General features: G+C 65.0%; 2 protein-coding genes across 3 annotated transcripts; one reads left to right on the top strand and one right to left on the bottom strand.

The window, feature by feature from the left end:
• The first annotated feature begins 280 nt into the window (after positions 1-280).
• CCDC154 (coiled-coil domain containing 154) lies at positions 281-10,295 on the top strand. Of its 2 annotated transcripts, XM_005590855.5 has the most exons (17): positions 281-552; positions 883-1,099; positions 1,206-1,395; positions 1,600-1,640; positions 1,922-2,017; positions 2,365-2,488; positions 5,675-5,776; positions 5,856-5,984; positions 6,062-6,180; positions 6,575-6,701; positions 6,798-6,935; positions 7,899-8,018; positions 8,165-8,241; positions 8,576-8,693; positions 9,465-9,551; positions 9,789-9,973; positions 10,116-10,262. In XM_005590855.5, the coding sequence occupies exons 1-17, from the start codon at positions 546-548 to the stop codon at positions 10,240-10,242; spliced, it is 2,004 nt and encodes a 667-aa protein (XP_005590912.3). In that variant the 5' UTR covers positions 281-545; the 3' UTR covers positions 10,243-10,262. The 2 variants fall into 2 exon arrangements, with proteins under 2 accessions (XP_005590912.3, XP_005590913.3); XM_005590856.5 differs by lacking the exon at positions 1,922-2,017 and having other exon boundaries at positions 9,789-9,932; positions 10,116-10,295.
• Positions 9,437-11,764, bottom strand: PERCC1 (proline and glutamate rich with coiled coil 1). Its single transcript, XM_065537518.2, has one exon. It carries the CDS (start codon positions 11,680-11,682, stop codon positions 10,855-10,857), a length of 828 nt encoding a protein of 275 aa, XP_065393590.1. The 5' UTR covers positions 11,683-11,764; the 3' UTR covers positions 9,437-10,854.
• Positions 11,765-14,062: the final 2,298 nt, after the last annotated feature.

Here is a 14,062-nt window from a genome sequence, read left to right as displayed (position 1 = left end):
GCCTCAGGCCTCCTGAGTAGCTGGGACTACAGGCGTGAGCCACCACGCCCGGCTAATTTTGCATTTTTTTAGTAGAGACGGGTTTCACCAAGTTGGCCAGGCTGGTTCTGCCCTCCTGACCTGAAGTGATCCCCCGCACCCGGCCCCAGGGCCCTGATTAACCAGACAAAGCACTCAACACTGAAAGTGAAATCTCAGCCCATTTATCCCTCCATCCAGAGTGAATGAACAAATAAATACACTATTCTCAACTCCACTCACTGGCAGAATTTTCCTTTAGTGCTGTCTTTTAGGGGCTCCCCTGAGGAGAGCTGTGGTGCAGCACCGTCCTTTTTGGTGCCAATGTATTATCTGACCCTCTGTGAACCACGGTCCCCGGGAAGGCAGCCAGACGACGGCAGCAGCTCATCCCTCAAGGCCCAGAGCTCTCACGGGACTTCCTCTGGCCCCTGACCCCCCCAGCCTGTGCCCAGCTCTGGGCAACCTCAGAGGCCCCAGGCCCAGGCCACAGCCGCGGGCAGAGTGGCCGGTGCAGCCCAGCAGCCATGTCAGGTGAGCCGGAGCTGAGGGCGGAGTGGAGGAGCCGGCCCGGGGAGGGGCCTGCCACAGGTGTGAGGGTGGGGACCGCTCTGCTTCTGACCCCGGGCTCCCACAAGCTGGCCAGGTGGGGTGCTGCGTGTTTCTGCCGCCCAGTGCTGTGTGTCTTCAGGCAGGGCCCTGGACTTGTCTGAGCCAAGCCCCTCTGGATCCTGTGTGACTCAGGGAGACGTGTTGAGCTCTGGGTGGTGGGCAAGGGTCCTGCAGGGGTTTGGGGCCCCGTTCCCGTAAGCTCCAGTGGGAGCTGGACCCCAAGGGGCGAACTCCCAAGACGCCTCCTTGCAGAGCCGGCCGACATTGGCCCCTCAGGGGCGTCGGGCCCTTCCCAGCTGAGCGCCATCACCCTGGAAGACCTGGGGCTCCTCCTGGCAGGAGACCTGACCAGCCCCGAGACCTTGAGCCTGGAGGAGCTCTCGGAGAGGTGTGAGTCCAGCCACCCGCCATCCACGGCCTCTGTCCCTGAGCAGGACACCGCCAAACGCTGGAACCAGCTGGAGCAGTGGTGAGCCCTGCGGGGGACGCTGGGGCGGGAGGACCACACCGCCGCCGCCTCAGCCTCTGTCTCCACGGCGGTCACCGCCAGACTCGCCCACTCTCGCCCTGGCCAGGGTGGTGGAGCTGCAGGCCGAGGTGGCGTGCCTGCGGGAGCACAAGCAGCGCTGTGAGCGCACCACACGGAGCCTGCTGCGGGAGCTGCTCCAGGTGCGGGCCCGCGTGCAGCTACAGGGCTCAGAGCTGAGGCAGCTGCAGCAGGAGGTGCGGCCGGCAGCCCAGGCCCCTGAGAAGGAGGTGCCGGAGGTGAGCGGCTCCCTCACCCGCAGGTCGAGCTGCCCCTTTCCTGGGTGTTGGGGGCAGCTGCTTCTGGGCCTGGAGCCCAGCTCACCCCTGCTGTCCAGGCCCAGAGCTCCCAGGGGCCAGTGGTGCCAGAGCTGGGTGGACTCCAGGGGCAGGTGCCAGACCCGGGCCTAGGTCCAGCCCACAGCCTCCTCTTCCTCCTCGCAGTTCTCTGGTCTCCAGAACCAGATGCAGGCCCTGGACAAAAGGTACCTCCCACACACGCAGGGGACAGGCCCGGGGCGGGGGGGCGACGGGGGGAAAGCAGTGGCAGGTGCGTTGGGGGATCCACATCTCCCGCGGGTGTCGCTGGAGTAAGGGATACACATCCAGGTCCAGCTAGAAAGGGCCGGGTTTGTACGTGCCTGGGCGGCCCTCAGAGGCCCAGGAAAGCCGTGGGAGGTGGCCGCAGGGGCCCCTTGGCCAGACCCACAGTCCCCAGAGGCTGCTCAGCCCCTGGGCCTCTCGGGAGTGGCTTGTTGTGTCCCAGGCTGGTGGAGGTCCGGGAAGCCTTGACTCAGCTCAGGAGGAGGCAGGCGCAGCAGGAGGCAGAGAGAAGGGGCGCCGAGCAGGAGGCCGGCCTCAGGTGGGCGCCCACCGCCCGCGGCTGCTCTGGAGCTTGCCTGGGGTCGTTTGAGAGTCCCTGGCCGAGCCAAGACACGGGTCTCCCTGCTGTGTGTCCTTGTGACCCAGCGGGGCACCCACCCTCAGTGCCGAGTGTGCTGGGAGCCTGGGCCCGCTGCGGACCCTCCGTGAGGAAGAGAATCACAGCAGCCCTTCCCCACCACCAGTGCTGTGTTTCTCGTTCCTCTGTTTTCCTGGGGGCAGGGGGTGGGGGTCGTACACCTCCTGCCTGGCCAGCCTGTGGGTCAGCCTCACCCTGCTGGGTCCTCCGGCCAGCTGGGCTGGTGTGACTGCAGCCGGTTTCTCTAGGCTGGCCAAGCTGACCGACTTGCTGCAGCAGGAGGAGCAGGGCCGGGAGGTGGCCTGCGGCGCCCTGCAGAAGAACCAGGAGGACAGCAGCCGGAGGGTGGACCTGGAGGTGGCCAGGATGCAGGTACCACCAGGCCCAGCCTTCGGTGGGGGCCGCCCAGAGGGCCGAGGAGGACACCCCAACCATCACGGCCGTGTCCATTGAAATCAGCTACAGCTGTAGACGATTTAAAACTCAGTTCCTCAGCCATACGTGCCCCATTTCAAAAGCTCAGGCCAGTCGGGTGCAGTGGCTCACGCCTGTAATCCCAGCACTTTGGGAGGCCAAGACAGGCAGATCACAAGGTCGAGAGTTCAAGGACCAGCCTGGCCAACGTGGCAAAACACCATCTCTACTAAAAATATAAAAAATTAGCCGGGCGTGCTGGCGGGCGCCTGTAGTCCCAGCTACTCGGGAAGGCTGAGGCAGGAGGATCGCTTGAACCCAGGAGGAGGAGGTTGCAGTAAGCTGAGATCACACCACTGCATTCCAGCCTGGTGACAGAGCGAGACTCCATTTCAAAAAACAAAACAAAACAAAAAAACAAAAGCTCAGGCCATGTGCAGTGGCACACGCCTGTAATCCCAGCACTTTGGCAGGCCGAGGCAGGAGGGTCACTTGTGCCTGGGAAGTCAAGACCAGCCTGGGCAACACAGCAAGACCCCATCTCAAAAAATAAAAAGCTGAGTCACCACGTGGGGCCGGCAGCTGCGCATCTGGCTGTCCTTCATCCCAGGAAGCTGCTTGTGTCCTGCCGCCTACACCCCTCCCCACACAGCCGGCGCCCGCCTGGATCAACAGATCGCCCGCAGCCCTGAAGCCCCTTCCACGGCCACTTTCAGGCTCCACCTTTCCCTGCACGCAAAGCGGAGTTCGCGTTCCTTGACACGAGTTCCTAGAACCCGGGGTCCCAACCATGGGGCCGGAGCGGCTCCTCCTCCCGCTGTGGCCTCAGCAGGGGCCTCCGCTACGGGTGGGGAGGGGACCGGGCAGCCGCACATTTCAGCAACTCAGGTCTGAGCTCCACAAATAGAGACCGGGGACTGCAGCCAGCTCCCGTGCGCATCAGGCAGTACTCTGGGTGCAGGGCCAGGACTGCCGGGACGCCCCAGCAGTCGCCCACATAGCTCTGCTACCTGGAGCTGGCAGCCTCCCTCTCACTGCCCTTTGGGAAGTTATTGAGTGGGTGTGTGGGGCAGGCAGAGGTGCTGGGCTGAGGATTCCCAAGGTGCCAGGTGTGGGGGAGCTGCCGCTCACGAGGGCGTCTGCCTTTCCCTGAGCCTGGGTGTCTGAGTGTTCTCTAGGGCCAGAGGCAGAGGTCCAGAGTCAGGCCGACCCTCGTTTCTGGTTTTGAGACGGGGTATTGCCTGGTTGCTCAGGCTGGAGTGCAGTGCTACGATCACAGCTCACTGCAGCCTCAGCCCCCCAGGTTCAAGTGACCCTCCTGCCTCAGCCTTCCAAGTTGCTAGGACTGCGGTGCATGCCACCATACCCAGCTAATTTTTTTTTTTTCTTTTGAGACGGAGTCTCGCTCTGTCGCCTAGGCTGGAGTGCAGTGGCGCGATCTCGGCTCACTGCAAGCTCCACCTTCCAGGATCACGCCATTCTCCTGCCTCAGCCTCCCAAGTAGCTGGGACTACAGGTGCCTGACACCACACCTGGTTAATTTTTTGTATTTTTAGTAGAGACGGGTTTTCACCGTGTTAGCCAGGATGGTCTCGAGCTCCTGACTTCGTGATCTGCTCGCCTCGGCCTCCCAAAGTGCTGGGATTACAGGCGTGAACCACGGCGCCCGGCCTGCCTGGCTAATTTTTTGATGTTTTGTAGAGACGAGGTCTCACTGTGTTGCCCAGGATGGTCTCAAACTCCTAGGCTCAAGTGATCCTCCTGCCTCAGCCTCCCAAAAAGTTTTCTTTTCTTTTCTTTTTCTTTTTTGAGACGGAGTCTCGCTCTGCCGCCCAGGCTGGAGTGCAGTGGCGCTGTCTCAGCTTACTGTAAGCTCCACCTCCTGGGTTCATGCCATTCTCCTGCCTCAGCCTCCCGAGTAGCTGGGACTACAGGTGCCCACCACCATGCCCGGCTAATTTTTTTATATTTTTAGTAGAGACAGGGTTTCCCCATGTTAGCCAGGATGGTCTCGATCTCCTGACCTCATGATCTGCTTGCCTCAGCCTCCCAAAGTGTTGGGATTTCAGACGTGAGCCACCGCGCCTGGCCTTTTTTTTAATTTTTTTTTTTTCCCGGACAGTCTCGCTCTGTCGCCCAGGTTGGAGTACAGTGGCCTGATCTCAGCTCACTGCAACCTCCATCTCCCAGGTTCAAGTGATTCTCCTGCCTCAGCCTCCAGAGTAGCTGGGATTACAGACAGCTATCTATGTCTGGCTAATTTTTGTAGTTTTAGTAGATACAGGGTTTCACCATGTTGGCCAGGCTGGTCTTGAACTCCTGACCTCAGGTGATCCACCCACGTAGGCCTCCCAAAGTGCTGGGATTACAGGTGTGAGTCATTGTGCCAGCCACTGCTTGTTTTTGTAAATAAAGTTTTATTGGCACACAGGAACATTTTTTACATGTTGTCAGTGTCTCCTGTGGGGGCTGTAACCGCCGTGCTGAGAGGGTTACAACAGAGATCCCACGAGGGTGGAACTTGTACCATCTGGCTTTTTACAGAAAAATATCTACTCTAAGGTGGCTTCCGGGGGGCAGGAGGCCAGCAGGGGCTCGACCAGAGAGGAAGCTTCCCGGGAGGCGCCTCTCCGTGGCTGACGAAGGCCTGTGCCGCCTGCCTGCCCTTTGGGTGTATGAGACGCAGGGACTGGGTCGGCTGCACCTCCCCTCTCCCCTCGCCTTCAGACCCTCAGTGCAGCAGGAAAGCAGCTGTTGGGGTGGAGACAAGGCCCCGAGGCTCTGCCCAGCTTGCCTGGCTCCCCGTGCATGGGGACACCCGTGTGACATCCCTGCTTCCCTGTCGGGGCCTGGTGGTGGCTGGGGGGCCTTCCCTGGGCGGCATCGGTGGTGGGTGCCAAGTGTGTGTGGTCCCCACGTGAGCGTGGCCTTCCAGTGCTTCACGAACCCAAGCCTGGTCGGTCGTCTGGGTACAGAGTGGTGCTGCCCGCCCTGGCTTTCTCCTGGCTGAGGGTGTGGCGGGCCTGGCTCTGCTGGGCTCGGGGACAGCAGGGGACCCCAACTCCGATGGAGACCACAGGCAGGAGGGGGACGGGCTGCGTGTCCAGCAGAGGCTGCACACGGGACAACGTGCCCCCGCCCCAGGCCCAGGTGACCAAGCTCGGCGAAGAGGTGAGCCTGCGCTTCCTGAAGAGGGAGGCCAAGCTGTGCGGCTTCCTGCAGAAGAGCTTCCTGGCCCTGGAGAAGGTGGGAGCCTGCCCGCGGCCGGCCTGCCCCGCCCCTTTCCAGACGCAGACCTGCGGCTGACTGTGGGGTCTCGCCACAGAGAATGAAGGCCTCGGAGAGCTCGCGGCTGAGGCTGGAGGGCAGCCTGCGGGGCGAGCTGGAGAGCCGGTGGGAGAAGCTTCGGGGGCTGATGGAGGAGCGCCTGCGGGCCCTGCAGGGGCAGCATGAGGTGGGGCCGGCCGGGCGGCGGACAGGTGGGGCCGGGACTGGGGTGTGGGTCTCAGGGCGGCCTCCACCCCTTGGCAGGAGAGCCACCTCCTGGAGCAGTGCCAGGGCCTGGATGCAGCCGTGGCCCAGCTGACCAAGTTCGTGCAGCAGAACCAGGCATCGCTGAACCGCGTCCTGCTGGCTGAGGCGAAGGCCTGGTGGGTGTCCTGGGGCCTCAGGTGCTGTCAGGTGGGGAGACCCCCAAGTCCCACTCAGGAGGGGGCCGCGGTGGCCGACTCAGCAGGGAATGACCTTGCCTCCCCCCAGCAGAGTGCTTGACCCCGAGGACTGCAGCCGGACAGTGCGGCTCCTCCTCCCTCCCGTGCTCCCGTGGGGCCTCCCGTCCCTCACCTAGCCTGCTCTCCCTGGGGCATTCGGCTGTGGCCATGGGGAGTGAACCCCTGTCGTGGTGGCACTGTGACCGCACCCCATCTTCCGATCCCAGGGTCTCCTGGGAGGTTCTGGAGCCTGCAACCAAGCTTCCCTCCCTAGCCCAGGACTGAGGGGTGGGCAGGCTCTGCTGAGGGCATCTATGTGTCCCCCAACCCCTAGGGATGCCAAGGGGCGCCTGGAGGAGAGCCGGGCCGGGGAGCTGGCTGCCTATGTGCAGGAGAACCTGGAGGCCGCACAGCTGGCCCGCGAGCTGGCCCGGCAGGAGATGCATGGCGAGCTGGTGCTGGTGAGGGGGTAGCGCAACATGTCCCCAACGGGGTCCCCCATGCACACAGGATGGGCGCTCACCCAGGCCTCCCCACACCCACCTGTCCCCCTTCAGCTCCGAGAGAAAAACCGGGCTCTGGAGGCATCGGTGGCGCAGCTGGCCGGGCAGTTAAAGGAGCTGAGTGGCCGCCTCCCGGCTCTGAGCAGCCGGCTGGATCTGCAGGAGCAGATGCTGGGCCTCAGGCTGTCTGAGGTGCGCCAGGCAGCAGAGGGCAGGCAGGGCTATGGGGAGTCCCCACCCCACCGGCTCTCAGCCCACCACGGTCCCCAGGGGAGAGGCTGGACAGGCCAGTCCCAAGCCTCCCATCACCCAGCGACTGTCCCTCGGGCCCGGGAGACCCCGAGTCCCAGAGATTCCCGTGTGGGGCAGGACGGCCGCTGAGCAGCCTCGGCCCACGGCCCAGCCATGCGGGCAGCCACAGAGGGGCAGACAGGCGGCCTCCACCCCTCCTGCTCTTGTTCACTTTGTAACAGCTCTGTTGAAACGGACTCACTCCCCACACGGTTCACCCGCGAATGCGTACGGTTCCGTGAGTTCCGTGTGTCCATTCACAGTTTCAGAGCATTCCTCCGCCAGAAAGAACCCCAGCACTGTCCGTCCGCCGTCATTCCCATCCCCACTTCCCCTGGCGACTGCCGGGTCCCTGCCTGTCTCGGGGGTGCCTGTTCTGGACGTTTCCAGGAAACGTCACCATGCACCGCGCGGCCGCTGCGGCGGTAACACCCGCGGGCATCCCGTTTCCCGCTCCTCGGGCCCTCGTGCACAGAGCTTCGCCCTCCCACCACCACGTAATGTGCATCGCGTGGACACCGCCCCCGGGTTCCCGCTCATCCCGACGCATGCGTGCTGCTGCCAGTGGGCGACACCCTGCGTCCCGGGGCTGGATCCCACTGGGGCCTGCCCTGCCTCCCTCGGGCACCTGTGTGGTTGGAACAGCCCCCACGGGCCCTCGGCTGCCCAGGCCCTGCCTGGCATGTGTGTCTCCAGAGCGTGCTTGGCCAGGCCACCCCGGCTGCCTGCAGGCCTGTGCACAAATGTCTCAGAGTCAGAAGTGGGGGTGAGGGCCGCCTGCCCCCAGAGCTCCCCATGTCTGTCCATCCATCCGTCTGTCCTCCCTCTCTGGGCTCTGTCCCTCACTGGGCATCTGTATCCCAGGCAAAGACCGAATGGGAAGGTGCAGAGAGGAAGTCTCTGGAGGACCTGGCCAGGTGGCAGAAGGAGGTCGTCGCGCACCTGCGGGGGGTGCGGGAGAAGGTGGATGGCCTCCCCCAGCAGGTGGGTGAAGGCACAGCCAGACTCGGTGTACTTTGGCGCGGGACCCTCCCCCACCGCGCCCGTCCTCTCGCCTCCTCCCTCTCGCTGTGTGGGCGCCGAGGCCAAGGCTGGTCCTAGACTGTGCCCGCTCCCGGCTCTGTGCTCAGATAGAGGGCGTCTCGGACAAGTGCCTGCTCCACAAGAGTGATTCGGACCTCAGGATTTCCGCCGAAGGCAAGGCCAGGTATAGCCTCCGGGGCCCTGGGAGAGGGGCAGGGGCTCTGCTGACCATCACTGGGCGGGGCCAGTCCCCACGCTGCTCTCCACAAGCTCCCTGGTGTCATGACAGATCCGTTCCCCCTGAGCCTGGGCCTGGCCCAGCACTGAGCTCACCCTGCCACCCTGGGGCAGCCTCTGAGAACTCTCCCTCTACCACCTTCCCTCCTGGAGGGGTGACAGAGCTGAGCCCCCTCGAGCCTCCTTAACCCTGTGGTGGCTGTGGGAGTAGCCTGTGTCCCCGGTCCTGGCCCTACCCCCGAGCACACCCCACAGCCAGCCCCAGCCTCTGGTGCCCGCAGGGAGTTCGAGGTTGGGGCCCTGCGGCAGGAGCTGGCCACGCTGCTGTCGTCCGTGCAGCTGCTGAAGGAAGACAGCCCTGGGCGGAAGATCGCGGAGATGCAGGGCAAGCTGGCCACGGTAGTCCTGGGTCTGCCCGCACCCAGCTGGGAGAGAGGGGGAGCCGTTGGGTTCAGACGGGGCAGCCGTGCAGAGAGGCAGGACCCCCGGCCTAGGGGGCGTTTTCCAGCCGGCAGGAGACGCTCAGAAAACCACCTGTGAGAGGCCAGGCGCGGTCGGTGGCTTATACCCATAACCCCAGCGCTTCGGGAGGCCGAGGCGGGCGGATCACCTGAGGTCGGGAGTTTGAGACCAGCCTGACCAACACAGAGAAACCCCGTCTCTACTAAAAACACAAAAACTAGCCGGGCGTGGTGGCGGCGCCTGTAGTCCCAGCTACTTGGGAGACTGAGGCAGGAGAATCGCTCGAACCCAGAAGGTGGAGGTTGCGGTGAGCCGAGATCGCACCATTGCACTCCAGCCTGGGTGACGAGAGCGAAACTCTCTCAAAAACAAAAAACAAACCCAGTTGCCTTGGGCCACCCCAGCTTGTCTCAGCCTCTGGAAGTTCTAAGCGGAGGCACTTTGCCTGGAGCCCCCACACTGGGGCGTCCGTGTGCAGCCACGAGGGCTGAAGCAACCCTGAGCCCTGGCCAGGCCCCCGCAGGGCCACTCTCAGGCTGCCCCTTCCTCAGCGGAGCTTGTCCCAGGCCCTGTGGGGGTGGGGGGCGAGGACCAGCGTCTCAGCGGGTGGCCCCTGCCCAAGCTGTAAGCGGATATGGGGGCACCCGTGGGGACAGCAGGATGTCAGCAGACTGGCCCTGTCTGTGGCTTAATTGGGGCCGTGTTTAGTTTCAGAACCAAATAATGAAGCTGGAAAACTGCGTCCAGGCCAGCAAGACCATCCAGAACCTCAGGTTCAACACTGAGGCCCGGCTGGTGAGAAGAGGCCCTGCCCGGCCGGCACCGCCCAGCTCCCACCCACTCCCCCGGCCCTGCCACCTCCCCGCCTGCCCTGCTGCAGGCGCCAGTGTCCATCTGTCCAAGTGTCTGGCGATGGGCATAGTTTCCCTGAAGATAAATGACTTCCAGGCTCCCGGTGGGAGATAAACCCCGTTTGCCATCCCCTGCCCAGAGGTCTGGCTCCTGGGTGACACGGGCATCCCCGTCCCACAGCGCACACAGGAGATGGCCGCCCTTCGGGAGAGCGTGCTGCGGCTGCGCAGTCAGGAGAGCCCGCAGATGCCGCTGGGCAGCCGGAAGCTGCTCCCATCCCTGGCAAGGCTGCAAGTCTTCATCAAGGACACGGCGCCAAACGAGGTGGTACCCGTGAACTGCTGGGGCGTGTACCAGGCGGTGAGGTGGGCAGCAGGGATCCCGGCGCAGCCTCCTGGGCCTTTGGGTCCAAAGGGTCGGGGTTTGGGGCTGGGGGCCCGCGGGCAGCAGGTGGGCTGTGGGGGGTGGGGCAGGGGTGCAGGGGCCACGTGCCGCATCTCCGGACAGGTGGCTGCGGTGGAAGGCGTCCCTCATAAAGCTCAGGGCCCCGCGGAGGCCAGGAGGGGTCCCAGAGAAGCCCCACAGCCAGGAGCAGGTGCAACAGCTCACACCCTCGCTCTTTATCCAGAAATAAACGAACCAGCCTTGTACTCATTAGAGCTGAGGTTCCCCGATGCGTGCCAGTGAACAGCCTCCCCAGGGCCTGGGGGGTGAGAGGGGTGGCGAGGCCCCGGGCAGCGGGGGTGCCCAAGGCTGGAGGGAGCCAGTCTCTTGAGCCCCACAACTCTCCCTGTCCTGCCCAAGCCCAGCCTGGCTTCAGGCTGTTGCTTTTCCTAGCACTTCAGCAGCCCCTCTCCTTCCCTGCCAGGCCCCCGAGGGCTGCCAGAGCCCCCCGGGGTGGAAGGGGCTGGGCTGGGGCCTGCCCAGAAGCACCTAGGCCTGCCCCCGCCAGGAGCCCCAGTGAGCCGCCCTGCCCGGGTCGTGAGGAGGACCCGGGGACGCTCCCTGGCCTGGGGCTCTCTGGCTCTGCCTCAGAGCCACTCCAGCCCAGCACCCTGCAGTGGGAGAACCTTCCAGCATCTGTGGAGGAGACAGCCCTTGTCTGCTGTCTCGGTCGGGCAGTGGGCCCCTCTTCCTGCCTCTCCAAGGAGGGACGGAGGAGGCTCTTCCCAGGAGGATGGGAGGAGAGTCCAGTGCCTCAGGGGCGGCCCCGCTGCCACCAGCTGACTCCGACCCCAGTGCCTCGCTAGGCCTCGGCTGGCTGTGCCCCTTCCAGGGCTGGGGTTCCCCTGCCGGGCAGCTCAGGACAGGCCTCGGCTGACCAGCTGGCCAGCAGGTCGCTGAAGTCGGGCGTGCCAGGGTGCAGCAGGCCCAGGGGGCTAGGGGTCGGCTCCTTCCAGAAGGACGGGGGCAGCTTCCTCTGGGCCATGGGGGTGATGTGGCCGTACTTCCGCTCCAGCCTCAGGCTCCAGCTGGCCGCCGCCCTGGACCCCCAGTACTGCTGCAGCCCGTAGTCAAAGAGCTCGGCCAGGGGTCCCAGGGGCTGCGTCCTGTCCCCGCTGAGGCCCGGCCTGCGCACCTGCCCTTGGGAGACCCCGGGCTCCGGGGTGTGCTCGTCCTCCAGGGACCCGCCGCGGGCCAGACGCACCAGGTCCGCGTGGTAGAGCTCCCGGGCAGTGCTGCCGGCTGGGCGGCTGTCGGCGTACACGTCGCAGGCATCTGGGTCCTGCGCCTTGTCCTTGCGGCCAAAGTACCGCTGGATGTCGTCGCTGATGAGCTCTGAGAAGCGTAGCAGCTGCAGCGGCATCTCGGGGCTGCTGGGACCCTGAGGGGCTGCCTCCTCCGCGGCCTCTGCCCGGCCTGAGTTCGGGAGGATCTGGCTGCAGCCCTCCAGCCCCTCGCCCTCCTCCTCCCCCTCCTCCCCCTCCTCCCCCTCCCCCTCCTCCCCCTCCTCCTCCTCCTCCTCTTCCTCCTCCGAAGTCTCCGGGGGCTCTGGATCTGAGGGCAGGAAGGGGTGGTGGCGCAGCAGGGGCAGCTGGAAGTCGCACAGGGTCCGGATCACACCGGCGGCCATCTCCGCACGTCCCACGCTTCTGGGGCCTCCGGGGCAGCAGGTGCCGGCTAGGGAGGGAGGCAGAGGAGCAGGTTCCCTGTCAGGCCTGGCCATGCCCCCACCACCCTCGATTGCTGCACTCGGATCCCACCCATCTGTGGCCTCCCCCAGAGACGTTCCTCAGCTCCTGGGCTCCCAGTTGTGCTTGCCGAGGGCACGGATTGCCACCAGAGTGAGGCGTGGAGAGAGACAGGGTGGGTACTGTGGCCGCATGGCCGTGGCATGAGGGGAATGGCTGGCCAGGGGCTGAGACCTGCTGGACGGCTGGCCCAGGATGGTCAGTGGGTGGGAGCAGTGGGGTCCTGTCATGGGGGGCAGTTGGGGACACAGGGACATTGTAGGGACACTAGAATTGTGGTCACTTGGGAGGGGAGGATGCTGGGTGGGAGAGGGCAGTCCCTGGGGACGGGGCTTGGAGAAGACAGGTAGGTGGGCAGGCACCCCCGCAGGCCAGGGCAGGGGGCTGGGGCTGCTGAGCCAGAGCTGGGCCCCAGGTCAGGCTGCTTTGAATCAGAACCATGGCTCTTGATCAAAGTGGAGGCGTCAGCCGTGACTGAGCCCAGAGCCGCAGCCCCTGCGGGGTTCTTCCGGGCCGTCACAGTCCCAAGGGAGCGGGAGGCAGCACCCCGCTGGCCCTAACTGGGGTGCCTCTGTGATGGTGAAGGCGGCTGGGGTGGGAGGTCCCTGGAGGGGTGGGAGGTCCCTGGAGGGGTGGGCTCCAGGGGCCACTGCACTTGGCCAGGATGACTCAAGGGAGGTATCTGGATCAGGGGCCTGGCAGGAGGGTGTCTGGGCGGGGACTGTGGGGTGGGTGCAGCTCTCTTCTGGGCTAGCCGCCAGGTAGAGCCCACCACACAGACAAGGGCTACCCAACCCCTCCTCATGGGTGTCCCTGGGGCCAGGTAGCCTGAACCCATCTTGTCCAGAGCCTGCGGCCAGAGTCAGCTGCAGGGAGGGGGAGGCTGTGGGAGCGGGAAGGGCTGCGGGGAGCATCCACCGCACTGAGACAGGCGTTCCTCGGGGTCAGGATGTCTCCCGCTGGCTGTCCAGAAGGCGAGCTGCGAGGCCCCCCGACCTGGCCGACCTGGCCGGCCTAGCTGTGGTTCTGATCTCACTCAAGTGCTGGGGTCCCCATCACAGGAGACGTCCAGTGTCCTGAGTGCTGGACTTTGGGGCTGACTGCTCACGGACAGCCCAGACGCAGGTGCCCTCCCATGGCCGTCTGCCCGGATGCCGGCCCAGCCCTGGGCCAGCAGGACTCTCCCGGGGTGGGTGGTCCCCACAGAGCCCTGGGCAGAAGGACTCACAGACTCCCCAAGTCCCCAGTGCTGTGGTGGTCCCCAGCAGCGCCCACCTCCCCCAGGCCCTGGCTCCTACCTGGCCGGGGCCACAGCTCTCGATCCACAGGCACACCCTCCACCTGGACACGAGCATTTATAGCCACGCTCTGCAGCCGCCAGGAGCTGGCAAATATTTGGCAACAGCATTGTCATCGCAGACTGGGCAAATAGAGCCCGTTTGCTTTAGCGCCCGGCAACCAGGGCCCCGAGGGGGGAGCACACCCCCCGGCCTCACCTGCACGCAGCCTGCCCGGGGACCGTGGAGTGTTTGTGCGGGCGCAGCTGGCTCGCCCCCGGGCCCCGGGACCCTTATCTCTGCTGCTGACTGGGGCCCGGACCCAGCCTTGTCAAATAGGCGGAAAATTAAATTTCATGCTATTTTGAGTTCTGGAGTAGGCCTCTCTAGAGGGCATCCTGCCTTCGCAGCCCGCGGTGTGAACAGTGCTCCCGGCCACAGGAGGACCCTGGGGAAGGGGGAGGGGAAGGGAGCGAGGTCCCAGGGACCCCCAGCCAGGGCCCGACACCTGCCCAGCTCCCCTGGCCATCGGGACCTCCTGGACAACCGTGACCATCTCCACTGGCCTAGTGGTTACCGGGACGCCTCTGCGCCGCCGCCGTCCACCTGCCCAGAGCTCAGAGGTGTTTGCAATTGATCGTTAATGGAGGAACCCCCTGCTTCCCCAGGCTTCTTCCCGGGGGCCCTCCTTCCTCAGTTGCAGCCACCCCTGGGGTGGGAATGGGGGGCTGGGAACCCTCCCCTCACCTACTGCTCCCAGGAAAGCCTCCCCCAGAAGTGTTCCCAAGGGCTTCTGCTGTTCCCACCGACTCCCTGGCTCCTGCTGGGTGGCCCCAGCTGGTCCGCTGTGGGGCCATGTTAGCTTCCTGCGACTGCTGTGGCCATGACCACAACCCCGGCGGCCTGGAGCACAGGGCGGGAGGCCAGAGGTCGGGTCCAGGGTCCCCAGGAGTGGCTCCTTGCCTCGTGGTTGTGTCTCCCCAGG

This window comes from Macaca fascicularis, chromosome 20, assembly GCF_037993035.2.
Source record: "Macaca fascicularis isolate 582-1 chromosome 20, T2T-MFA8v1.1".
In the NCBI taxonomy this organism is placed as follows: Eukaryota; Metazoa; Chordata; class Mammalia; order Primates; family Cercopithecidae; genus Macaca; species Macaca fascicularis.
The sequence above is the reverse complement of the archived record's forward strand: the minus strand, read 5'-3'. Positions and strand labels throughout refer to the sequence as shown.